This window comes from Stegodyphus dumicola, chromosome 6 (genome assembly GCF_044657685.1).
Source record: "Stegodyphus dumicola isolate Sdum_Otavi_A_Nest chromosome 6, ASM4465768v1".
Taxonomy (NCBI): domain Eukaryota; kingdom Metazoa; phylum Arthropoda; class Arachnida; order Araneae; family Eresidae; genus Stegodyphus; species Stegodyphus dumicola.
In genome coordinates this window covers 153433602-153461336 of record NC_140773.1, presented here as the reverse complement: position 1 = coordinate 153461336, position 27735 = coordinate 153433602, and the positions used below count along the sequence as shown (strand labels likewise).

General features: G+C 32.8%; 1 protein-coding gene across 7 annotated transcripts in view; it reads right to left on the bottom strand.

The window, feature by feature from the left end:
- Window positions 1-27735, bottom strand: part of LOC118184470 (disks large 1 tumor suppressor protein-like) — a 711253-nt gene that overhangs the window by 125100 nt on the left and 558418 nt on the right. For all 7 annotated transcript variants that reach the window (XM_085819058.1, XM_085819059.1, XM_085819060.1 and 4 more), the window contains 3 exons: window positions 26283-26483; window positions 25315-25519; window positions 22169-22253 (listed from right to left, as the gene is read on the bottom strand). In XM_085819058.1, the coding sequence (XP_085675184.1) occupies window positions 22169-22253; window positions 25315-25519; window positions 26283-26483 (491 nt within the window). The remainder of the gene's footprint in view (window positions 1-22168; window positions 22254-25314; window positions 25520-26282; window positions 26484-27735) is intronic.

Sequence of the window (27735 nt, the reverse complement as noted above, 5' to 3'; positions counted from 1 at the left end):
TTTTTACGTGGTAGAATTATCGGCCGTCTGGAATGTGGGCGTACCCAACTGGAAGTATCAGACGAACTTAGAATTGTCCAGAGTGTCATCTCCAGGCTTTGGCAACAATTCCAAAATGATGGTAATGTGAGTAGACGTTACAGCACAGGTCGCCCCAGAGTTACAACGCCGAATGAGGACCGGTATTTGGCAACAATTTCAAGGCAGACTGTGTACAGACGCTTAGGACAGATTGGTCTATATGCTCGTAGACCTGTCAGATGCGTTCCACTTACTGCAACTTACTGTCGCCTGCGGTTAGCCTGGAGTAGAGAGCATGCATTGTGGAAACCGCAACAGTGGGCTTGTGTGATGTTTTCCGACGAGTCCAGGTTTAGCTTGCAGTCTGATTCTCGCCGGACTTTCATATGGAGAGGTCCAGCTACCCGTTACCACCAAGAAAACATCATTGAACGACACCGTTACGGTGGTGCAGGAGAGCTCGTTTGGAGTGGAATTATTCTGGGTTCCAGAACTGACCTGCATGTTCAAATTGGAACCATGACAAGCCAAATCTATCGGGACAAGATGTACGTTTGTTTCGGGGCGCCATGGACGCACAATTTGTGTTTATGGCTGACAACGCCCGTCCTCACCGTGCAAACATCGTAAGCGAATGCCTTCAGTCGGAGGATATCACCCGTATGGACTGGCCAGCATTCTCACCAGACTTGAATCCAGTAGAGCACATGTGGGACATGCTTGGCCGACGAGTTGCAACCCGCCAACTTCCTCCTACATGTCTACCGGAAATTCGGAGAGCACTGCTTTTTGAGTGGTGTAATATCCCCCAAGATCAGATCGATAATTTGATACTCAGCATGCCTAGGCGTTGTACGGACTGTATTGCATCGTCTGGGAGACATACAATGTATTAACAATCATACCAACCATGTAATATTGGTTTTTTGTAAATAGGTTTTTTTTTTTTTTTTTTTTGTAATTTGCTCCAGGGAGAAAATATCGCTATTTTTTTAATAAAATCAAACATATAGCATCTTTTTTTTTGCTCTTTACCTTTTGTTTAATACTAAATAAGCTTTACAAATAAGTCAAATTTGTTTTGCTTCTAACTCTTCCTTTGCCTGATTTTGCATTATCCTTGATTTATGGACATGAGCGTACTTGGAAGTTTCTACAAAAATAGTCTTTGTACGAGATATGGTACTTAAAATACCGGCGAGCAGAAAGTCCTCTTGAGAACGTTTGTCGTAGAGGAAAAGAATTAAGTAGCTGTCACTTGAAGTGTTCTCCTCCAAAAATGGGATACAGCTGTACATAACTATAGTAGGTCTACACTTGTTAAACCTATAGCGAATTTCTGGTGTCCGGCCCATTTCTTCCTGCCCTGTCAATTCCGAATCAAATGATACTCCAGTATAATAGCACTATAAATTATGCTTAAGAGAAGCCAGTTACAGTCATTACTTTCAAAGCTCTTCTTTTTACTTATACAATGCATTCTACTATTTGTCCATGCCTTGTACATTGCTATAGTAAATCAGAAGTTTATAAATAGAATACTGGCCAACTGCAATCAAGTGACAAAGAGGGGAAAAATGTGGGACATGAAATTTAGTCATTTTACCTGCCTTTAATGAAGAGATCATTTCTAAAACAAAGCTGGTTTTAGATCTTGTTGGATATAAGGTGAAAAAAAAAGTTACAAGCTACAACATTTAATTTCAGTAAGATTTAAATCAAGTTCAATCACAGGAAAACAAATAAATATGTCGATTTTTAAGTGAAAACATTTTCAAATAAGTACTGAATTTCATCATTTATTTTCTTAGTAAATCGAAGTGTTTGACCTCACAGCTTATTTTTTCAAATCTTTTATTATTAATGCCTGAAAATTCATAAAAAATTTAAACTAACAATATAGTTATAAGAATTATATATTACGGAAGTATAAATCAACATGCTTATGTAATTTCTATTCAAAGCAAGCATTTGCCTTATGATAAAATCATTTAAGCATAGTAATCAGTAAGATTTTATACACTAACAACAAATTAAATATTAATCATTTGAGTTTGCTACTGAATGAAATTTACACAAGGTATTTTTACATACGACTTAAAGCAGGCATGGGCAAACCTTTTTGGTCGTGAACCATAAATCAAAAAAGAAAAAAAGTTAGGCGGGTCAAGATAAATTTTTTGAAAATTTTAAAAACAATATACAAGGATTACAATTTAAATATGTTAAAGGGATAAAGGAAATTGCAATTTCATTTTTAAAAGTTCCTTATATTGAGGTTCGAAGTGAGATGTACTGATTCTAAGAAACAAGGCTAAATGCTCATCTGTCAGTCTACTTCTGAAATAATTCTTTCTAAGGTTCATAGTTGAAAACACTTGTTCACATATATAAAATGAAGCAATCATAGCACTGATTTTCTGGGCATGAGATATTAAATTTGAGAAACTTACTTTCGATAATGATTACTAAAACTCTAACTTTGGCATATTTAGAAACAACTGCTTGAGATGATTCTTAGATTGCAACTCAGTTAATTAAAGCTACAAATCTGACCTCACTGCTTCACAATTTTAGTTGAAAGGCATGATAAAAATATCCAATTCTGTTTGAATGGCACTGAAATCTTGAAATCTGGACACTGTTTGCCTTCTTGATAAAATTTTGTCGGCCTGAAAAGTTTTTACAAAGACTTTCTGCAATTTTTTTTTTTTTTTTTTTTTTTTTTTTCTTTTCATATTCGGACATTGCTTCGTAATCGGAATTCTCATGCTTAGATGTGAAATGACAGGAAATGTTATACACTTTGAGAACTGCTACAGCTTCAATACAGATGAGACACACTGGTTTATCTTTTATAATTGTAAAAAAATATTTCTATGTCCATTCATCATTAAAAGCACTGCACTCTGAATCAACTTTACATTTTTTAGTAGCCATTTTTTTTTTTTTTTAGTAGCTTAAAATCCTCACTCGGCCACATGTGAGGTTCAATTTTGGAATCCAATATTGGATTCCCATATGTCTGCTCCTCGAGAAAGAGAAAACCGCTTGTTAGCACCAGTCTATGGCTGTAACTAACAAAGGAGTTCCGCTTTTAGCACTTTACCCATTGAAAGCTGTCTGTGCTTGCTATTTCCGTCAATTTATGTTTTGTGGAACAAAAATAAAGAAAGTAAAAAGGTCATCAGTCCTTTGGAAAAAAAGGAAGGAAAAAAGTAATATTTAAACAAAGTAGAAAAGGAGATGAATATATAATATAAAAATATATATTTCTTTCAATTTGCCTCAGACTGGCAAATTAAAATTCTATCTGCAGGCCGGATAGAAACTTCCGAAGGGCCGGAGTTGGCACATCCCTGACTTAAAGCATGATAATAATAAATAAATTTAGAACTGTGTATTAATAAATTAATGATGATTTCTTTATTTTGCAGAATGCTAAACAGTCTGTTAAAAGGAATTTGTTTTTATTTTCATCTTTATTTATATGACGCAAATATACAGAGTTAAGTTTTTTTATATCAGGTTGCAGAAGTTAAAAGAATCTACCACTTATCTTTGGAATGAAGTCAGTGTACTTTGGTAGTTCTGGCAAGGTTTATATTTCAACTAAAGGGCCTTTTTATGACTCTTCATAAAAATTTTGTTAAATATGTGAGTAGAAAGATTTAAAATTCTTCTGCTAACAATATTACCTGTCCAGACAGAACAGTGCTTAGGGTTGCTGATAGCTGTACTGAAGGGCCCAGTTTGAATCCTGGAGAAGGCATGGATGTTTGTAAGCATATAGTATTTGTGCAGTTAGAGGGGGATCAGAAATAAATGCCAAGCTGAAATCTTCTCAAGAGGTTCCCATAGGGAAAGAGGGGACTGCCCCCTGGGGCTTCTTTCCCAAGAATTCTATCCAGGGCAGAACCTTAACAACTAGCTAGGTTCAGCAATATCAATATACCCTAAACTGAAGAAAACCCCTTAGAAGGTTACAGTATTTCTAATTATTTTTGTAATGGTAATTAATTCAACAGTATTACCAGAGGTGCTCTCAATAAATCTAGAATAGAGCTACAGAAAGAGCCCTCATTTGTTCTTTGCTACATGTGAAAGAAAATAATTCTGCAAACATGTGAAAGAAAATAATTCTGCAAACATGTGAAAGAAAATAATTTTTATTGTTTTATGATCAAAAAGTTTTGAAGAGTTAGTTTTCTTTTACATGTTATTACTAGCTTATATGCCTCTATGATTATGAGCTTCACCAATGGCCAAGTGCAAGACCAGTGAATACTTAGAACTCAACCTGGGCTTGAGATCCCAGACAAATAGGCTGACTACATAGTTGGTTTTCGTGTTTTCTTCATGTGTAAACAGAATACAGGCTCATTCTCTTTAGAAAGTCATCCATTAAGGCATCTCCCCTCTTATGCAGAGAGCTTTTGCATTGCTTTCTCATAACAGAATAACTAACTTACCTATAATTGCAAATTAAATTATAATTACCAATTAGGCTCCTTGAGAAAGATCAAAGAATTGTCACTTCAAGATTAATTTTTGAATTGCCAAATTTTTTATTTAAATGCTTCAAGAATAACCAGAAAAGAATTTAAAAACCTTTTTTACTCTTCACTTATAAATTGTGTTTTCAGCTACAGTACTGTGAAATAAAGCTATAATATATATCAGTGATGGAAAAATAAAATATTTAAACAGCTAGCAAATGTAAACTGCACTGAGATTCTCTTTAACAAATATGACAAAGAATATAATCTCTCTATATATTACATTATATTAAACCATTTAGGTTTTATATATATTTATAGATATTAAACCTAAATGACTATTTTCATTATTATATTTATACTAATGTAAAATTACACAAACATTATATTTACATTAACATTCTGAGCGCTAAGTCCAGCTTTATCTAGTCATGAGATCTTTTTTATTTGGTATATATTAGGTTATAATTTACGACATTTTGCTTTCTTACTTTCTTTAATAATATAAATGTCATCTTAATAAATTTAATTTTATGAAAATAGAGACTAAAGTAAGTAAATATACAAATTTAAAGCCCGAGCTGCTCAGAGGGTTGATATACAGTACATAGTCTTTAATCCAGACGTCCATAATCTGGAATGATCTATAATCCGGACCTCAAAGCTACAAACTTTCTGCACATGTGTATCGTTTATGCATGTGCATAATACCTTTACACATGTGCATAATACATTTACACATGCGTGTTTAATGTATAACGGACGGTATAAGTTAGGCTAAAATTATCTATTTCAGTTAATGTTGCAGATTGCGCTGTTACTTAATCTTCTAATTGGATCCGGCTTATTATTTTTTGCAGACTGTTAGAGCAATTTTATAAAAATTAAGCTTGAACTTTTGATTATGTCAAAAAGAGTTTCCAATTCTGGAGCTGCCAAAGGATCTACAAAGCGAAAGCATGTTTCGATGCCAATCAAACAGAAAGTGAAATTGCTGCTAAAAATGGATAAAGGCATAAAGAAAGTGAATGAGAGGTCAGTGAAAATGAAAAAATTTCGATTGACAAGTTAGTAGGTATTCTCAGCACAATTTCAGGACTTGAACAGTGGAACTTTGTAACTGAACAAGAAATTATGTCTGTTTATAGAATTAAAGAGAAAATATTAGCACAAAAAACGAAGCAACTTAAACAACTTGCATTGAAAGAAATGTTTAGTAAAGTAAACAAATAAATATTAAGCTTTTTGTGTGTGTGTGTAAAATTTGGTACCCTTTAGATCATAATTTCTCTTTATTTCATAAATTATGGTTTCATATTTTTAATTTTATAATTTCTTCATGCCATCTTACCAGATTTAAATTGATGATCTATAATCCGGAAAAACCCCTAATCCGGAATCGTCAAAGTCCCGATGAGTCAGGATTAAAGACTTCGTACTGTATTAGGATATTCATCTTCAAAATTTTATCTATTACTTTTTTGTTCTCTCTCTCTATATATATATAATTTAATAGTTAAATATGTGATTTATATATAGTTAACCAAAAACTGTATCAATAATGTATTTCTCAGCATTATTAACTTTCACCGTAGTTAAGAATTTTCTGGTGAGCTAGCTTGTGCAATTTTCTTTACTAATCTCAAATAAAAATAGTTAGTGTTTATAATTAAATAATTAAACACTATATAGTGGAAGTATGTGCACTTTAAGAAATGGGAAGAGAATTAGTTAGACGTTTAATCAGCCCCCACAGTAACTTTTTTTGCCCCACAATGCAGGACAAGCTGTCCCCTTTTAACATTAGCTGATGGATTGAAATTTAAATACGTGTTGGAGGACACTTTTAAATCAAAACTAAAATCAAAAAGCAGGAGATGAATGAGGAGAGAAATATACATTCCTTTATCAATTTAAAGATCCATCTATAACACAGGATTCTTCTAAAGCATTTTTCTTATAAGATCAAGCATTAAAACAAAACAAACAAACAAACAAAAAAATTCTCTCTCCATTGGTCTGTAATTCAAAGTCATTTAGTTCTAAAATATGACTTAATCGTAAGCGATGAAAAATTCCTCAGATCATTTACTGGATTATTGCATTAAGAAACACAAGATCTTGATGGTTTGTGTAGAATTTATCAGAATTAAATTCCTTCTACGTAACCCCCAAAATATTCTCAAATCCTGACAGCAAATTAATTGAACATACTTTTAATATTTTTCAAAGGTTTCAAAAATATGCACATCTTTAGAATTATATGCCAGTGACAAGCATTCAAAAAATTTTATGAGTGATAAATGCTATAAAATGTGAATTCCAACCACTTAAGTCATATTCTTTATTGTTTTCAACTAAACAGCAAACAAAGCAATCATTTGCCTTCTGTCTGAAAGGTGCCATACATCTGTATAATTAGTTTAAAATGTCTTTGAATTCTACACTTTTATAGGTAACATTGCTTGGCAATAGAACTTTTCATCAGACAGATATGAAGAAAAATAATGCAATAAAATAATTACAAATAATAAGAATTTCAGATTTTTTTAAAAATTACAAAAGAAAATCATTTAAAAAAATACAACAAATTAAGTCTAATTCTATATAAAAATCTAATTCAATATAAAATGCAGTGTGAAATTTATTTATATCTTTCTGCAACTGACAAATAATATATTCTTATTTGTTACACAGTAAATAAAATAAGAACTTTTTCTTTCATAAAAAATTTAGACAACTTCAGAAATTTTATGTACTAATGTATGTGTAGCCAACTCGAGAGAAACTCAACGCTCATAAACTTCAAAGAGTTGGAATTCTTGAACCTAGCATACGGGAGCTCTTTTTTGGTAGTGGTAGAGAATTTGACTCGCATTAAACAGACATAGGATCGAATCCCAAGGGCATGTGAAATGCTTGCACAGCAGCACTTCTCACTGGTGCTAGTAGATGGCACATTAGCAAGCAACTACATACCAGAAGCCACCAAGGTCCCTTGCACCACGCAATCACTAAAATATGTATTAGAGTATCTTAAAATTAAATCACCCAAATTTCTTAGGACTATACACAAAGATAAGCCAGGAAAGTGGTAGCGGGAGAAAAACATGAAACCAGAAATGTATCTATTAAATCTTTTATTTAAAGGAGGAATGAAAATAATGTTAAGAAAAATATGTACAGTGGATATTTTATAGCTGGTGTTCAAAATATGTGACAACACCAGCGATACAAGCAACGTAATATAATCTTGCAGATGCTTTAAGGGCATTCAGAATATATGGAAAACAAAATATTCAATCTGTTACTGGAGTTCATCTGTTGTAATAAATGAATGAATAGCCATAACATTCAGGAATCCATAGGCTATGGGCACCTGTAGGCACTTTGTGGGAATGCTTCTAATTATTTTGATGCTGATTTATACTGGAGTCCTCACAAAAAAAAAAAAAAAAAAAAAAAAAAAAAAAAAAAAAAAAAAACAAATTTTGTAACATTCAGTCAAACAGGAACTATACAGGAATTTAACATAGCTAGGTTATACAGTTCACTTCTGCAATTTTTGTGATGCAGAACCTCTCTCCAAATTAATTGATCTGTGAGCAACATGCTAATGAAGACAATTTTTTTACTCTCGAAATAAAAACTCAAACTAGTTCTAGGAAAAGCTTTTTGAGGCAATTTCTCTATTGTGCTTCCCTTTCCTCAGTGTGATACATGTTTTAGGTATATCTGAATGTTTCATACTAAATATGTTGGTGCCCAAATATAGTATATAAGATCCATATGTATTGACAAAACTGCAGGGGCCTATTTTGTAATGTCCTTAATTATTCTCCAAAGGAACAAGATACTAATCACCACAAAAATGTATGGTGAATGAGCTAAATTTGCTATCAGGAGAGAAATTAATTCCTGGAATAACCTGTCAAATGGAACATTTTGAAGAATCTATGCTTCCAAGAATTTCATAGAGTTAGGTTATATAGCTAGGTCCTGTTATCCTTGCTTCTTTACAATTAGCTGACCTTCAAACAAGTCATGGCAAGATGGTGCCCTTTGAGAATTGCTGACTGCCAAGGTGTTCTGTGTTTGGAGCAAGATTGTAACATTATGATTACTCTATCTGTACACATTCATACATTTCTACCACTTGTTCACTGAGATATGCAGCTATTGTTTGTTTGAAATGAATCCTGCTCTACAGCTTCTTCCTTGTTAACAAACAATAATCTGACATATGGTCTGAAAATTACTAATGTGAATAAAATGTATCAAAAGACAAGAAAGATGTCAGATGTTGGGAAAGAAACAACAAGTATTCATCATTCATTACTAGGTTTTCCTTGTTTCTTTTATTATTCTATTTTTTGAAGATCTACAGTATTAGGTAAGATTTTAAGCATTTATTTACCTTTCCAATACACCATTAAGTAAGAAAATGCCCTTTTTCCCCCTGTCTTCCCCTGCAGTCCGCACTATTGTATGTTTTGTGCAAGTCTGACATGCTTGCTAGACAGCCCTATGCAGACACTTTCAGTGTCCTTGAATATGCAATTTCTTTTTTGTATGAAATGCAATGTTTTAGTTTACCTAGTTATGTTATTCTGGCTTTTCTACAATGTCTAATTTCGTCATCTTCCACTAGTATGAAAATTAAGTCAAAGATAAACGAGTTTCGAGTTTTAAACTTGATGAAACAGCATTAAGATTTAGACTACACTATGGTAATTTTATATTCCACATTCGTCTTAAACTTGGATCAAGGCTCAAAGCTGTTTGTCTACCTGCAAGCTAATGGAATTTTAGTTTCTGTTAAAGTTTTAGTTTGTATTACCATCAGGATGACATGTTAATAAATATTTTAGTTTAAACTTATTACCTCATTTGTGCTAGTTAGAGATGGGATGAAAACTCATTTGGCCGTTTCTTACAGTTACTCCGATAATTTGATAGTTTAAGTTAATAATGTAACCGTATCAATGAAAAAATGCAATATGAGGAATTATAGTACGATTACAGTATTGTCTCATGGGTTTAACCAAAAATTAGATTATATAACTCTATATGACAATGCTTTCAGAAGTTTTGCACCTATCATGTATCAGATTTTCCCCCTATTTGGCACCAGATGGCGCCACAAGGATACATTCTCTACAAGAAACATTGCCTAAATATGATATAAATGACAGAAAAACAATTTTTTGTTAGAATTTTGTATTATACAGAATTTTAAAAGTTCAGACATAATTGCAAAAGACAGATATAAACAAAAAAGGAACAACAACTACATTAATATAAAAAAAATATTGAGAGTTTGAGAAATAATTGGTAATTTTAACTTTATGGATTTAAAATAAAAATAATAAAAAGGAGATGATTTTTAAAAAATCCCAATTTCCTGACTAAATTACAACACAAATGATGCACTTTTAAAATTTTTATCTGACAAGACACTTATTATTTTGTTATAAATTTATATTGTTTTATTATGTATTTATTGGAACTTAATCTGATTTATTTTTCATAACATTAAATTCCAATAATGCTTTACTATCATTATTATTTCTCTACTGTAACAGGAGTGATTTACTTTGGAGTGCATTTGGTATCCTGATATTTAAAGAGTTAATCTGCTTTATAAATGAATAAAAATGGAATTGAAATATTCAAACTAATAGACAGAAATTAAATCAGTTCTTATCATTAAACATGAAAACCGCTGATATAAACAATGAACAAATTTTCGTAATTGCTATTTCATTCAAATAAGTAATCTAGCTATTTTAATTCCTTGCATGTAAATTTCAACTTAATGAAGTGCCATGTTTTTATTTTCTTGTGTAAAACAATAGGTGGAGATTACAAATACCCTGAATTTAAATATATCTTGTAATAAAATTCTGCACCTTTTTATCTTCAGTTCTTCTAATATTAACTTTTGATTCATGAATGAAAACAAATATGCACTTTTTGGCCGATATGCATTATGTTTATGCAGCTGTGGATGGCAATGGACAAGCTATGAGATGCATGTACCAAAGGAATTTGCCAAGACCAGTCTGCCAAGTCATCCATTGTTTGGGCAACTGGAGTGAAGACTGAGGCTGGAGTTTTCTCGGTAAGCAACCTCATCGGGTTGGTAAAATACTTCACACACACACACACCTGTATGTGTGTGTGTAAAGAAAGCTGTGCTCCATAGAGAAAGCGGTGCTATGGGAAATTTATAGGAACATGGGAAAAAGTATCAAAGTAATTGAGTTATGACCTTGCTCCAGTGTTATGCACATATTACAAAAAGACATGCAACATTCCTACCACATCCAGACTACAAGTATTGTGTGAAGTTGGTTATATCTAACATGTTGCATTTGTATGTTGGTATTTACATGAACATAACATTCAGCCAGATACCCCATCATTAAATTTCTGTTTACTGCACTCATCATCATCATACCAGCAGAAAATTGCAGATCTCCTTTTTTTTGGGGGGGGGGGTTAGACAACAAATAAAAGTTAAAGCTGAATTCATAATACATTTTTAATTCCTCTTTAGTGTAGTATTTTTATTAAAATAAGTATTCTTAATTATAAATGTGTTCTTCTTAAGGAGATAATGTATTAATTCAAGGAAAGGATCTAAATTATCATTTACAATAAGCAATATATGGTCAAATTGGAAAAAAACAAAAACAATTAATAACTGCTCATCATAATAATTGCCCTAAATCCTTAGCATGAATCTTAAAAAAAAATTAATTTATTATACATTAGACAACGTTAATGTTAGTTCATGAGACAATGTTAATTAAGTTCTTCCATCACCCACTGATTCAGAAGTCAGTTTTACATTTTACTTTAAGGAAAAATAATTCAGACTAGATATAGTCAACCAAACTTTCTAGTTCTCTTAAGTGCACAAAAGCAGAGTTTGATTGTATATAAAATTTACGTAATTTAAATATGCAATATCTATTATTTAAATTCTAAAAATTCATATGACATCTAAATATGCATTTAGTTATGCATATCAGATTTAATGTCTTTTTTTATTTTGTAAATTAAGAATTAAGTTTATTTTAAAGCAAAACCAAATAAATATTACATTAGATTTCTGCAAAACAAATTATATCCCATAAAAGTTACAAATAAATCAATAAAACTGAATAATTTCTATAAGAATGTCATTACTGTGAAATTTAAGCATTTATTTATCATGCCTAATTGAGCATGATTAAGCATATTGTTCCCATTTCCTTGCCTTTAAAATATTTCCCCACTACTATGAAATTCTGAACATTATATTTGTATACATATTCAGTTTTCTCCAATTACTATGTTTTCTATATTTTATGTACATTTGCCTACCTATTTTCACCTAATTAGCATTTTAATCTTTCTAGTTTTACTCATAGAACTACTCTAAATTAAACACTGTTTAAAAATAATAGTTAGTTATTAAAATTATTCTTATGCATAATAATTTGATGTACCAAAAAATATACATAAGATCTGCCTCAAATTTACTTTTATATCTCCTCAAATTTCATTTATATGCACTCTTTTGGAAAAAAAAATTGAAGCACCAAGAAGGACTTTTGTGATCGTGATGATATTTGTTTTGCAAAAACATCTTGATCGAACATGCAAATTATAAAAGTTTCATGGCAAATGAACAGAAATTGCGATCATAGCGCACAATTCGCAAAGTATAAAACCAGTAACAGAGGCAGAAAATTTATCTTTTTTTGTTGCTGCCATTGTAATTCCGTAAAGAAGCAACAAAAGATGCCGTTACAATGATATCGAAGACCTTACAGTCAACTAAACAACTTCGAACGAGGTCGCATTGTAAGGTTGCATGAAGCTGGATACCGAACAACAGGCCGCAACCTGCACCATACAGACACTGCTGTGCAAAGATGTTGGCAGCAATGGTTGCTACAAGGAAACTGCCAATAAAATGAAGGCTCAGGAAGGCCAAGGAGCACAAATACCAGGCAAGATAGGATGATTGTTCACCAGGCCCGAACCACCCCAACAGTATCATTGTCAATCATTCAATGCACTACAGCCACGTCTATACCTCTCGCGGTACAGTCTCCACGGACTTGTCTGAGGCGGGGTTACGCTCACAGAGGCCTTTAAGACATTTGGCTTTGACCCCACAACATCAGCGGTGTCATCTGGAGTTGTGTCGCAGCCAATCATCATGGCTGCCATCAGACTGGCATCCTATTGTGTTCAGCAACGAATCCCGCTTCACTCTTGACGCAGTTGACCACCATGTTCGTGTCTGGAGAGGACGAGGCCAGCAGCCCCAATCAGCCTTTGTTTTACAAAGGCATACAGCCATAACCCCTGGTGTGATGGTGTGGAGCGCTATTTCTTATGACAGCAGGTCATCTTTAGTCATTCTCCGTACATCTTTAACAGCTCAACGATATGTTGATATCATCCTGCGGCTGGTTGCAATACCCTTCATGACACGTCATCTTGGGGCCATTTTCCAACAAGATAATGCCAGGCCACATACCGCTCGCATACCTCTGGACTGTCTGCGTGCGCTTGATACTCTTCCTTGGCCAGCAAGTTGACCAGACCTTTCACCAATAGAACACGTCTGGGACACGGTAGGCCGCCAGATTCGTGCACCACAAAATATCGCAGATCTGGAGAGAAAACTGATGAATGCCTGGCAGAATGTGTCACAGGATGACATTAGGAGCCTCCACCATGCCTTGCCTCGACAAATTCAAGCATGTATTGCCGTCGGGGGCGGTTCGACCAACTACTTATTTGAACACTCAATGGGTGATTACACGCCATGAGCAGGTACTATGAACTTGATTTTTTAATCATTTTATTATCTGTGTATGAGCTATACACATATTCAATTTCATCAAAAACAACTACTTCCTTCATGGTGCTTTGATTTTTTTTGCAAAAGAGTGTACTTTTCCTTTACTATTCTTCTTTATAATAAATCTGCATCAAACTTCCTTTAAAGCAAATTTCCTTTTATAGTATTTTAACTTTAGTAACATGTATTTGTAAACATTATTTATATGTTGTTTTTCTACTAAAATGTTCTAAAATTCGAATTCTGGCATAAATAAGACTGCTTTCCTTAACACTGTGATAACTGGCTGTCTGGTTGCATGTTCTAAGTCATGAACAACAGCACCATTAACCTCTAACATGTTTTTTAATAATCTACAAAATGTTTAATAATCATTAATATTACAAAGAATATCACAAACATAAATTAACAATTGTGCATTATTTCATCAATGCAATAATGAGTTACAAACTGGGCTTTCTAAAGTAAATATAGTTTGTAACAGACCTATTTAAGTGTAATTGAACTATTTTATTCACGCCATGAACTCATGAACTGTAACCGAACTATTTTATTTAAACGCCATCTCGTGGCGATATGAAAAAACGTCAGTCGAACTCCAGCCGCCATGATGATAGCTTACTATGTTATGTTATTCTCAATGTTTGATGTTCCATTTGGTATATGTTTCATTTTTATGTATATTTCTTTTGTTTGTAACTGTTCCTGTGTGCTCTGTTAATAAATCCGTTTAAAGCTAGCCGGCATTAGTGTCTATTGAGGAACGGCTACATCACATTGGCGCCCAACTAAATTTGAATCCAAAATGGCGCAACAAAATGTTTAGAATTTCTGTTTGGCTTTAACAAGCTCTTACTCCCGAATTTAACTAACTGGAGATCGGCTCAGTTTCCTTTCAGGTGTGGACTACTGGTCAAAAATTCTGGAAACCAATTCTGGAATTAAAATTGTCATACCGTGCTGCTAGCACATCGAATCATCAACTGGACAATTTCAACGGAAAAGATAAGTTTCGTTTACATTATCGTTTAATCTGAGTTTAAAATTCTTTTAAACTGATTATTTATTATAAGCTGCTTCTTAAAGCAAATGTAAATTCTTTACTGAAATCTCATTTATTGATACTACATAAGAGTATTAAACGAAAGCAAACAGCTTTCTGTTAACCAAACGTTATTTCTTGAATTGTAATTTGTTATTTTAAAATGTTAATTCGCATAGTAAATTAATTTGTGAATAATATTGTTTCACTGAATACATGTTTTGATGTTAAAGTTTGAATATATTCATGGACGTTGTTCATTAGAATTTATTAGTTTCGCTTCTGCATATAGCAGCAGATGTTTTTTCCCCACGGAAATGTTTAGACTAGTGATGATTTATGATGTGTTTACGTCAAATCTTTTATTATTTTTATTTCCTTTGAGTGCTGTTGTTCCTTATTAAATGTTTTATTCTACATAAAATAAAATATTGTACTTGTTGATTTATCTTTCGACGAACATTTTGAGAAAATGATTATAGTATAATACTTTAAGAAAATACGATTGTTTTCCTTTAATGAATGCATGTCTTGAAAATATTTCTTGAAGCGAAAGAAAATAATTATGAATAAAATCGAATGACTATTTAAATAAAGTAAAAGAGTTACTAAGTGTGTGTTGCTTAATCAGCTTAATATTTTGTTAAGATTAAGATTTCGAAGAATTCAGCTTAAATATAAAAGCTTATGGTAAGACATTTATGTATGTTTTGCTAAGTAGTAAACACTTTTTGAGCAATTTATTATATGTTATTTTCTTGATACAAGTTGAATTTATGAGGGCATTTTATGATATTTTTACGACTCCGAAATAATAAACTTTGTGAGTATTATTGTTTACATTTATAAATACTGTTTAATAGTGGTATATAAATGTACGAGTAACATTGTTTACATTCATACATGCTGTTTAATAGAGGTATATACATTTTACTTAAAGGTATAATTATTAATTCTAAAATACTGTATTGTGAATAAAATCAAAATAACAACAAATTCAACTTCATCTTTTCCCTCCCCCCTGACCTCTCATATAATTATGGCTTACCTTGCCAAAGCACGAAAAGAGGATTTAAAAACTCTCGCTGCAGAACTGGCTTTCACTGTAAACGACACTATGCGAGTAATAGATCTTAAAGATCTTATTGTCAATTCTGACACTTATGATGAGGCTTTTACCAGGAATCTTCTGGAAACTTTAGTCAAAACTAGACAACAAATACAACGTGAAAGCAACGATCTGGAGACACGTCAAAGAAAAGAACAAGAACTTTTATTAGAATTGGAACGTTTAAAATTAAACCTGGCAGCTGCTAGCTCAAACCCTAACTATGCCACCTTTGCTTCAAATGCAGCTATTGAAACAAATATTCAACACCTAATCCCTAAATTTACAGGAACTTCTGACATTGCAACCTACCTGCAAATTTTTGAAAGACAAATTTTGAAAGATGTAATCTATTTGTTTTATATTAACTTTCTCACAAAGTTAATATAAAACAAATAGATTACATCACTCATCTCCTACCTCTTCTGCCTATAGACATTTCGCAAATTATTTTAAGAGAACCAAAAGACAAATTAGAAGATTATTCTTACATCAAGAAGATTCTGCTACAAAGATTCAAATTAAATGCTGAATCATTTCGAATTAAACTTACTACACACCAAAAACACCCTGGGTCTTTATGGAAAGATTTTACTTACGAATTAAACAATTATCTCGAAGAGTGGCTCCATAGTCTCGATGTTACAGACTTTGAATCACTCAAAGACTTGGTCCTGATGGATCAGCTTAAAAGAAGAGTCAGTAGTGACGTTAAGGAGCATTTTATTGATACTTGGGGAAAACTAAAGAGTTCATCTGAATTAGTACAGAAATTGGATGATTATGAAGCTGTACGTGTTAAAAATACGAACTATAAAACTGAACTTCCTGGCAGGCGGAACTATTCTTACAAACCGACTAACCCATCCAAACACAAAGTAGAAAATCGAACAAGTGACATACAGGGAACTCATAAAACCTTTTCAAATCGTGTTCAGCAACAAACAGAGGAAAAGCGACCTCCTTTAACATGCTATGGGTGCGGAAAAACTGGTTTTATCAAGTCTAAATGTCCAGACTGTAACCCCCCAAAGATTTCAAATTCATCAAATTTTGGCACTATCCAAATCCGATCCTGTTTATCTTCCACTCGGACTGCTGTATTTCCAATTAGTATTGGTGGTGTTTCCGGTACAGCTTTCGCCGACACTGGTGCTAGTCACTCAATTGCAAGTGAATCCCTCTATCATATTCTGCAAAAACAAGATGCAGTATTTGAAAAGACAACACTACAGGTGTCTTTCGCTGATGGTTTGGTATCTGAAAAAGAGGTACTTCGCACCGAACAAATCATTCTTCTCAAAGGCAGAGAGTTCAAAACTCCGCTCCTTGTGTTGCCTGATGCCAAAAATAACTCGACTCTGTTAGGAATTGACTTTCTTCAAAAAGCTAAAATTGTTTTAAATCTTGCTGAAAATAAGTGGAACTTTTCTGATGAACCTCGAAGAAAATATAGCTTCGTGAAACCTCATCAATCCCAAGTACTGGAAGAAACCCCAGTTGTTGTAAACAACTGCCAACTACGAGAAAACGAAGGACAACAATTAACTACAGCTCAACGGCTTGCAACTGATGCATTGCTTAACAAATATCACACTGTCTTCAAAGTAGGGGGAAAAGCCACTCCATTCATTGAACACCATATTAACACAAGAAACAGCCCCCCTGTTTCAGTCCCTCCATATCGGATTAGCCCAAGTAAGAAAGAACTGTTGAAAAAGGAACTTGATTCCCTTCTAAAACAAGGTATCATAAAAGAATGTGAAAGCCCCTATGCCTCTCCTGTGGTTCTGATTCCCAAGGCAAATGGAAAAGTACGGTTATGCATTGATTATCGTAACCTAAATGCTCAAACAGTTCCAGACACTTATCCTTTGCTACGTATAGATGATTTGTTGAGTGAAGCAAAACCGACACCTTATATGTCAACTATTGATTTGAGATCCGGTTATCATCAGGTGAGAGTAGCTGAAGAAGATCAAAATAAGACTGCTTTTGTTTGGCCTTTTGGTACATATAAATTTACCCGAATGCCCTTCGGATTGAGAAGCGCTCCTGCCACTTTTTCTAGATTGATAGATAGGTTCCGTTCTGGACTTAATAATGTGTTTGCTTTGGCATATTTAGATGATATCATCGTGCTGTCATCTAGCTTCGAAAAGCACCTTTCTGACTTAGAACAAGTTTTCCAACGTCTATCGTTATTCAAGCTCAATGCTAATCGTGAGAAGTGCCACTTCTGTTGTGAAAAAGTGAAATATTTAGGGCATTACATTACTAAGCATGGTATAGCTGTTGATCCACACAAGACTGCTGCCATTGCAGACATGCCATCGCCGAAAACTGTTAAGCAAGTACAATCGTTCGTACAAACGTGTTCCTGGTATCGTCGATATATTCCAAATTTTTCTCAAATAGCCAAACCGTTAACGGATTTAACAAAGAAGAAAGCGCTGTGGAAGTGGGAAGCACAACAAGAAAATGCTTTCCAAGAGCTGAAATCCAAATTAATTAGCCCGCCGATTCTTAAGCAAGCTGATGGAACGAAGCCTTTTATCATTCGCACAGATGCTAGCAATGTAGCCATTGGAGCAGTGTTGCTACAAGGGGAGAAAAATGAAGAACACCCTATAGAATATGCCAGCCGCTTGCTGACTGCATCAGAACGAAACTATTCCACCATAGAAAAAGAAGCCTTAGCAGTAGTATGGGCACTCAACAAATTTAGAGGATATGTTGAAAGCCAGTCTATCACAATCACCTCTGACCACCAACCATTGAAATGGCTGATGTCTTTAAAGTCACCAACTGGTAGGCTCGCAAGATGGGCCTTACAAATCCAATCCTACAATCTGACTATCAATTACATTCCTGGATGATTGAACTTTATTGCTGATCTATTGTCTCGTCCTATTTGTGAACACTCAAGTACAGATTCTTGTCAAGTATGTGCTGTCTCTGTCGAAATCCCTATTATTAGCCCTGCAGAATTAAGACAATCACAGCTAGAAGATGATGATCTTCGGAAGATCATCGAAACTTTTGAGAGTCCAGAGAAAGAAGCAGACTGTGCAACTTGGACTGGAAGAGGCTACGTTATGAACAGAGGAGTTTTGTACCGATATTCCCCTGATTCAGAAGAGGAAGAAGCTCAACTAGTTATACCTCAAAAAAGAAAAGCAGAAATCTTGAAAGAATATCATGATTCGCCAACGGCCGGTCACTATGGATCTGAAGGAACATTTTATCGAATAGCAAAAAGATACTACTGGGTTGGAATGAGAAAGGATATAGCAGAATATGTCAAAAGCTGTCTCGAATGCTGTCGTTATAAAGCCACTAATCAAAAGCCATCTGGTTTACTTCAAACTCTAGTCTATGCTCAACGTTTTGAGACCTTGTCAATTGATCTTTTTGGTCCCCTTCCTGAAACACCGTCTGGTGAAAAATGGATTTTGATTGTGCAGGACTGTGCTACGAAGTGGACAGAACTATTTGCTTTAAAGGAAGCCACGGCCAGAGAATGTGCCACTATTCTTTTGGAGGAAGTCGCCCTTCGATTTGGGTTACCCAGGAAAATAATAAGTGATAATGGTACCCAGTTTACTAGTGCTGTTATGCAACAACTATGCTATATCTTGAACATTGATCAAAGTCTTACTCCTGTCTATCACCCACAATCTAACCCAGTTGAAAGGAAGAATAGAGATCTGAAACCACGTTTAGCAATACTTGTTGGTAATGACCATCAGTCATGGAAGGATAAACTGCCATTAATAAGGTTTGTTTTGAATACAGCCAAATGTGATTCAACTGGACATACTGCTGCTTTTCTTCAATTTGCACGAGAGTTACGAACCTTAGATGATGTAAAGCATGATATAAAAGCCGTAATTGAGAACGATAATTTTGTTCCCGAAATTATTCCATATTTGAAACGTTTTGCAAGAAATGTACAACAGGTACGAGAAAGAGTCGAAATGCATCAAGATAAGCAGAAACGATATGCTGACAAAAAACGAAGAGAAACACCGAAATTCGTTCCTGGAGATAAAGTTTGGGTCACCCTCCACCCAATCAGCAAAGGTCCACTGAAGAAAACTGCTAAATTCATGCCGAAGAGAGATGGTCCTTATGTGATAGTGACTACAAGATCTCCAACCACTTATGATATTGCCGATCCTCATGAACCAGACAAAATTCTCGGCAAGTATCATGTTTCAGCCTTGAAACCATATCAAGATCGAAATAAGAAAAACTCAGCTCGTGTAATTCCAGTGGTTCCCTTAAGGAAAAGAGGACGCCCGAAACATGTAATACCACCCGAATCTGCACCTGTTGCACAAGGTGCTGGTGACGCAAAATCTACTGCTCGTCAAACTGGAGCCCATTCATCTGATTCTCCGCCCGCTGCACAAAGTAGACAAATGTCAGTTCCTGACTTCTTGCCGAGACGTCTACGAAGTCAGAGGGGGAGGATGTAACAGACCTATTTAAGTGTAACTGAACTATTTTATTCACGCCATGAACTCATGAACTGTAACCGAACTATTTTATTTAAACGCCATCTCGTGGCGATATGAAAAAACGTCAGTCGACCTCCAGCCGCCATGATGATAGCTTACTATGTTATGTTATTCTCAATGTTTGATGTTCCATTTGGTATATGTTTCATTTTTATGTATATTTCTTTTGTTTGTAACCGTTCCTGTGTGCTCTGTTAATAAATCTGTTTAAAGCTAGCCGGCATTAGTGTCTATTGAGGAACGGCTACATCACAAGTTAGATAACCTTAACTGTCCAAAGGCCAGAAATTTGTAATTAACAAGTTTTTAGAGACTCTCAGAGTTCCTGAGTGTTCTCTGTTCTAGACCTAACTGGTGTATTTTATCAACTAAATTAGTCACATGTATTTAATTTTACTATTGTATTCAAGTGTTCTGATGCTGTTGCATTTTTGCAATATCATAGGAATTGAAAAATCAATCTGAAATTATTTCTGATCATTCTAAAATCAATCTCTCCTCTCTTATGTTGTCATTGGTCATTTACAATGGTCTTCTTTGAAAATGGTTTACGCCTACAATTTTCATCACACATGTATAATTCCAATACCATTTATGGTTTTTTGATACAGTGATCAATTTGTGGAGGGAAAAAATAAGGATCTTCCTTTCGAAAATTTCAAAATTTTTTTGCTATAACTGTAACCATGACAGCTTTATTGTTTTAATCATTACAATCCACAGCACAAATCATTACAATCTAGAGTACATACCTTCAAATAACAATATGTGATATTTCATTTCGATTGGTTGAGCGGACAGGCTACTAGGGGTTCACATATTGGGGAAGTTTTTATTACCATATTATACACCATAAATATTCAAAATAATCTATTATGATTAAATTCTGAATATTTCATCATAGTTACATTATAAAATAGATTTCATATTTTTTTGTGTACCTTTGCATATATGCAAAAATTCCTTTATAAATGATAAAAGTCAAAATAAAAGAACTTAATTCTCTGAATTTTATCAGAGTTTATATTAATGGAATCACCAGGGTTGGGTTATATAATATTCTTAGAACTTAAATATTTTTCAGACGAAATAATATTTCAGAACAAAAACGAAACCAATAGAATTTAATTTTTCTATTACATTCAAAAGATACAATAAAATATTTACCCCATTTTTATTATTGATTTATTTTTAAATCAGTAGAAAATATTATTATAGTAAATTGCACATTTATATTTGCTGTGATCGTCTGAGCTATTTTCTTCTGTAACTTGAAAAAAAATATCTCACCAAAATGTGTGCAAGGTACTAAAGAGTTACCCCTGGCTCATATTTATTGAAGGTTAGTCATTATTTATTTTCCAAATTAGCACAGAAACCTTAAAGAATTTCAATTACTTCTCCTTTATTCTGCATCTTTGGAGCAATCACATGAAATGAAGTAACATAAATATTATATAAATAATATTTGGACACATGATCAGCTACTATATAATCATTTAACTGCCATTAAAATTTTTAAAGTCTTATATCAGATATTTGCAAAAATTTAAAGATGAAATCTTAAAAACAAATTTGAGTCATTATTTGTACTCTAAGGATGTAAAAGATTGAAGTAAAGATTATCAGCATTTTAACAACAAAACATTTATCTACAATTTCATGAAATTTGCTTCCCTTAAAACCAAAGTTTCCATAAAAAATAAAGACAACGTTAAACAATATCAGTTCATTAGCCGATAAAAAAAACATTTTCTTTTTCAACTAAAATGGAGTAGTAGCACTAGAAACAGTTCAGTTTGTTTAACGTATGTTACACAAACAGTAACCCTATCAAACGAACAGAAACCATCTCCTGCATAAGTATGCTATACACATACTCATTATTTTATCGTTTCCCCCCTCCATTAAAATATTAAAACAAATATTCATATTTTTCAGTCTATTACAGAAAATATCTTGAGTATAAATTCTTTTCGAATAAATACATTAAAAATAATAAATAAATAAATTTTAAAAAAAGAGAGAATCCCTAATTTCACATAAGATTTGTATTTTAGGATCCATGATTTTTAAAGTTATCAAAACAAAGAAGAAAATTACTTTGTGAAATCTTCTATAGTAGCTGCTCTTGGAAGAGGCTGATCATCAGGTGGTGATTCTAAAGGATACTCCGCTGGCACATTTACTGGAAAGATATGAATTAAGTTTGTGAAAAATTCTAAATTGCATCAGCTGTGAAAAACTTAAAACAGCGTTTGACATAGGTAAATTAATTAAACACTTAAGCAAGTAAATAATAAACATAAAAATTTACTTACTTTCACAGTCAGAAATATGGACTAGACCCACTGCATAATTATTTATACATATAATCTAACAGGAACAAATACCAGAATACTTTACTGATAATTAACCCTGATTTTCATCAAAACATTTTCGCAATACACCATAAACTAATAATTTAATTTTTTTAGTTTTAATTAGTTATTTTTAGGGAAAAAATGTTTACTGACTGAAGTTTATTGACTGAATTATTAGTTACTTTTTAGGGAAAAAAGTATTTATGACTGAAGTTTTAAACCAATGTCACAAATTTGGGTTTTTGCATGTAAGTTATTGCAAGAAACTTGCAAATTAAGCAAAGAAGATGCTGTACAATAGACTCATGTCAGAATTTTATGCATGGTGTTTTTAAAACTAATGCAGTCACTGATGGTAAGGATCACTGGTAATGAATATAACTTACATGAAAAGCAAATACGGTGACTAATTGGGAAAATCAAGGCAAGTAGTTAAGACGTAAAGGAATTGCCCAAGACCTAAATATCCCTCAAAATGTCGCATCAAGAACTAGAACTGCTTTTTAAGCAGTGAATCAGTTTGCTGTCATTGAAATTAACAGTAACCAACAGCAACAACTTCATACAAAGACCATTTTCAGTCACTGTCACTCAAAGAACTCTGAAGTGGCTGCAAGAAAGCTGATTTTTATCCCTGCAAACTACCACAAGAATTTGAATCCTTCATTCTTCTGCTTCATGAGGCTTGACTTTATATAAGAAAAACAATGATTCTATCACATTCACTTCAGCTTCTAAAGAGGCCAGTTTAAAACGTTGTTATTATCATGTCAAACATACTGAGACCATGCACTGTTTACTGTTGTACTTTCGAGATCGAGATGATACATAGTCTGAATTCTAGGCATGTCTACATTCTAGGCATGTTTGATCCAAATGGAGAGAGGAACAAGCAATTCCCTTGTTAATAAAGATTCAACCCCCACAGAAAGGTTTCACAGTTTTGGGTGATATCAACGAAAATGCCACCTCCTTACTACCTTAGATCATACTGACAACAGTTTTCATTTTCAATGGATTGGTCACGGGGAACTAATAGTAAGGCCATCTTGATATCCACATTTGATGCCCATCAATTTTTTTTCCTTTTAAAGGTTTATTGAAGATCAAGTATTTGTTCTATCCTTCCCCGCCATTATCACTGGGCTTACAGAATAAATTACCGCAGTAGTTGCAGAGATGCTTGATATACTAGCAGCACGAAGTCTATTGTCTTCGAAGAGACAAACTTCGGGTGAAATATTTAGCATACTACAAATGGAAGTAACATTGACCTAAATGCTTGTGTGAAAATTTTATGAGTTGTCTTATCATATGACATACACACCAATTATTTATTAAGTACATGCATCTTCTGAATCCAGAACTTACAACATTCATTCATGAAATTCTACAACATGTCCAAATAAAATGTAATGCAGCCTTTATTTCAGCAATCACTTGATACATCAAATTAAAAAGAAAAAAAAAAAGTTTGGCATTTACGTTTGGCATTTTTAAATTTAAAAAGTGAATTTTGTAAAAATTGAGAAATCTAATTTTTTGTATGGTTTTCCGAACCCTACAGTTATATTTAATAACAAACATTATATCCACTATAAAATATAAAAACACAAAATGTTTGGTTTCTGTAAGACAAAAATTGACAGGCATTTGATTTCTTGGTATTTCTGACTAATTTTCAGCCTTTCTTGAGGGATTAGACAGGAAATATACCAGAATAATTTGAGGTTGATTTTTTTCTCTTCAATGTTATACCAGAATAATTTGAGGTTGATTTTTTTCTCTTCAATGTTATACCAGAATAATTTGAGGTTGATTGTTTTCTAGTTAATGTTATTTAGTGGTATTTCTTTGTCATTCACTAGCCTGAACCATTTTCATGCAAGTAGTTTATGAGTTTTAGATGTTAAAAATTTGTTAATAATATTCACAATTTATTAATATAGAAAATATGAATTCTATAAAACTATGTGAATAAGATTTTTAGAAATTAAATAAAAATATAGAAACTGTTAATAAATACCAAAATCTAAATGAAAATAGTTTTTCTATATTTGTTAATTAAACTAATCACTCAACAGCTAAATAATGCTACTTACATTTCCCCCTGAAAATATGAAATTCTTCCCTGGTTGAGAAATCCTAACTTAATCAACAAATATCAGAAACTTTTTTTAATGATTTTGTGGTTTATTTGTATACAACTTCTGAACATGATTGGAAACTTTTTAAATATGCTTTAACATGAATATTCTTTATTTAGAGCAGTTTTGTAATTCAAAGTATATGTCTACCTCCAACAAATGTGAAAGTAAAGGCTGTTTACTTAATGATTTCCATAGATACAGTGTGTAAGCACATCAGCTACTTTAATAAATAAATCTGAATACAAAATGTTAATGAAATAGGTGAAGAAATAAGTTAAGATGACAGCAATATATAATCACAAAAAATTATAAGTAAAACTGAACTTAATTTGCACTGACTACACTATGAAAAAGGACAATGCTTAGAATATATCATGCAGGTGAGGGAGGAAGTAGAGACACTACAATTATGGCTGCAGATGCTAAGAGCAAAGCAAAGCGATCTGAAATAATTACATAAACTAGTACATGCAGTTATTCTCAAAATCTGAAAAAAGGTTGATAATAAGAATAAATGAATTTTTGTGACATTAACAAGGTAATTTATTTTTTATCACATATTATTCTGATTAATAAACAAAATGATGAAACAAATATTATGACAATTGAATAATTATATATGATAACACTCAGCACTATAGCAGCACATTCATTTTAACTTCAAAACTGATATACTAGATATTATGGAAATTATTAAATCAAATTTTAAACAGATAAAGCTTAATAAATATCTTACAAGGAGGTGTGATGCTTTTTGCCCTTATAACTTCTTGTGTTGGAATTATGTTAGCTAATGGTAATGGAGATGGATTTCTAGATGGATTCCTAAACAGACTGCCAGCAGCTTGTTTAATAACAGTTAAAACTACACGTTCAGTTGTTGCTTTTAGAGTTGCAACAGCTTCTTCATGGGTAACATTTTCTAAGTTTGTATCTCCAACCTATAAAAACATATAACAGAACTTTCTGTTGAAGAGCATATTCCTTTGATTACAAATAATCATAAACAAATAAAAAAAATTACAATTTAATGAAAGTCACACTATAAAAGCAGTAATGTAATTAGTCACGAAAATACCTTTGTCAAGACAGAGAACAAAATTCACTTGAGTTTTATATCTTGCATAAAGTAAAGCATCAGAAATAGATAATTACAATTACATACAACAAAAGTAAATATTTATGAAGTAAAACAGGAATAATAATCACAAGATAAATATGACATAATTCAAATTAGCAGGGAAAAAATCCCTTTTTCTCTATGATTTATTTTCTTAACCCTCCAAGGGTTATGAATGCAAAGTTCCATATTGAAGGGAAGGATGGCTTTGTATTTGCTATGCATGGAAATTTCTGCCAGATCTTGATCAATCCAATTTCAGGTTGGATGTATATTTGAAGAAAAGGAATCAGGGTACAAAGTGAGAGAAACATTTTTGATTTATAATCCAGAAAATAAATAGCACTTATTCATGATATTTTGGAACTTGAGGCCAATAATAACGCTTTGGCCAATAGTAACGCTTGGAGGGTTTTTATTTTCAGGTCACTGAATTTTTTATCATTTCACAATACACATCATTTCGACATTAAAATATATCTAGCTTTTAAAATAGATATCACAGTGCTTAGGAGTCATATAACTGATTTGGGAAGGGAATGAAGATAATCATATTACTTTAGTGATATAAAAAGTACACTTACAGCTATTAATTTGTCCCCTACTTCTAACCTTCCATCTATGTGTGCAGCTCCCCCATCCATGATTTTTGTAACATAAATTCCATTGTCTCCAGGAACATGTTGATTACCAATACCACCAGCAATACTAAAACCTAAGCCTTTGTTGCCTTTTAATAATTCTATTTCTACTATTTGAGGAGATATTCTATGCCTTTTTACAAGCTAGGGTTAAAGAAAAATTAAAAATTATTTATAAAATTTTGAAAGGAGAATGAAAGATTTTTACAACTAAAATATATACTGACAAGAAAAATGACATAAATATATTGGTGTTAGGGAAATAACATCAAGTTGTAAAATTTTGGAAATGCAAATAACTTTGACAGTTTTTAAGACTGATAATATGCATGATACAAAATTGCTGCACATGAAGAAAATATATATTTACCATGTCTATTTACATAAAGATGTTTTGAATTTTTACTCCTATGACATGTAACAATACACAATAAATCACACAAATTTGGTACACAATAAAATATGCACCAACATATATTAGCACATCCCTACAAACATAAATTTGTTTCTACATTCCTAGACAAACTGATATACAGTACAAAGTCTGTAATGCGGACATCCATTATCCGGAATGATCTATAATACAGACTTCAAAGCCACAATCTTTTTTTTTTGTATGCTTTATGCATGTGCATTTGGAAGATGTCTCCAGATACGTTAAAACATGCTTGGCATAATTTATGGCCAGCTACCGTATTTCATGGTGAGGATGATGAAGATGATAGCCGCGAATTTGAAGGTTTTCAGACATTGCAAACTAAAGGTGAAATTTTCCATTTATTGGATTTTGTAAAGAAATTTGGAGAAGCGGTAATAAATGAAGATGATATAATAGAAGTTTTCCACTGCGACGAAAATGCCATAATCATTAATCAAGTAACGGACGGTGAAATCTGTAGTATGGTTCTACATTCAGAAAATACCACTTCCGATAGTGAAGAAAGTGACAGAGAGTTTAGTGAAAACGAAAAAATTTCGATTGACAAGTTAGTTGGCATTCTCGACACAGCAATTACAGGACTTGAACAGTGGAACTTAGTAACTGAACAAGAAATTATGTCTGTTTATAGAATTAAAGAGAAAGTATTAGCACAAAAAACGAAGCAACTTAAACAACTTAGATTTAAAGAAATGTTTAATAAAGTAAACAAATAAATATTAAGCTTTTTTGCGTAAATTTTAATACCCTTTAGATCATAATTGCTCTTTATTTCATAAATTATAGTTTCATATTTTTAATTGTATAATTTCTGCATGCTGTCTTAGCAGATTTAAATTGATGATCTATAATCCGGAATCGCCGAAGTCCCAACGAGCCCAGATTATGGACTTTTTACTGTATATAGACAGCCTAAAGCATTAAAGCAGAAAATGGAATTCTTAAAGATGTTCACTA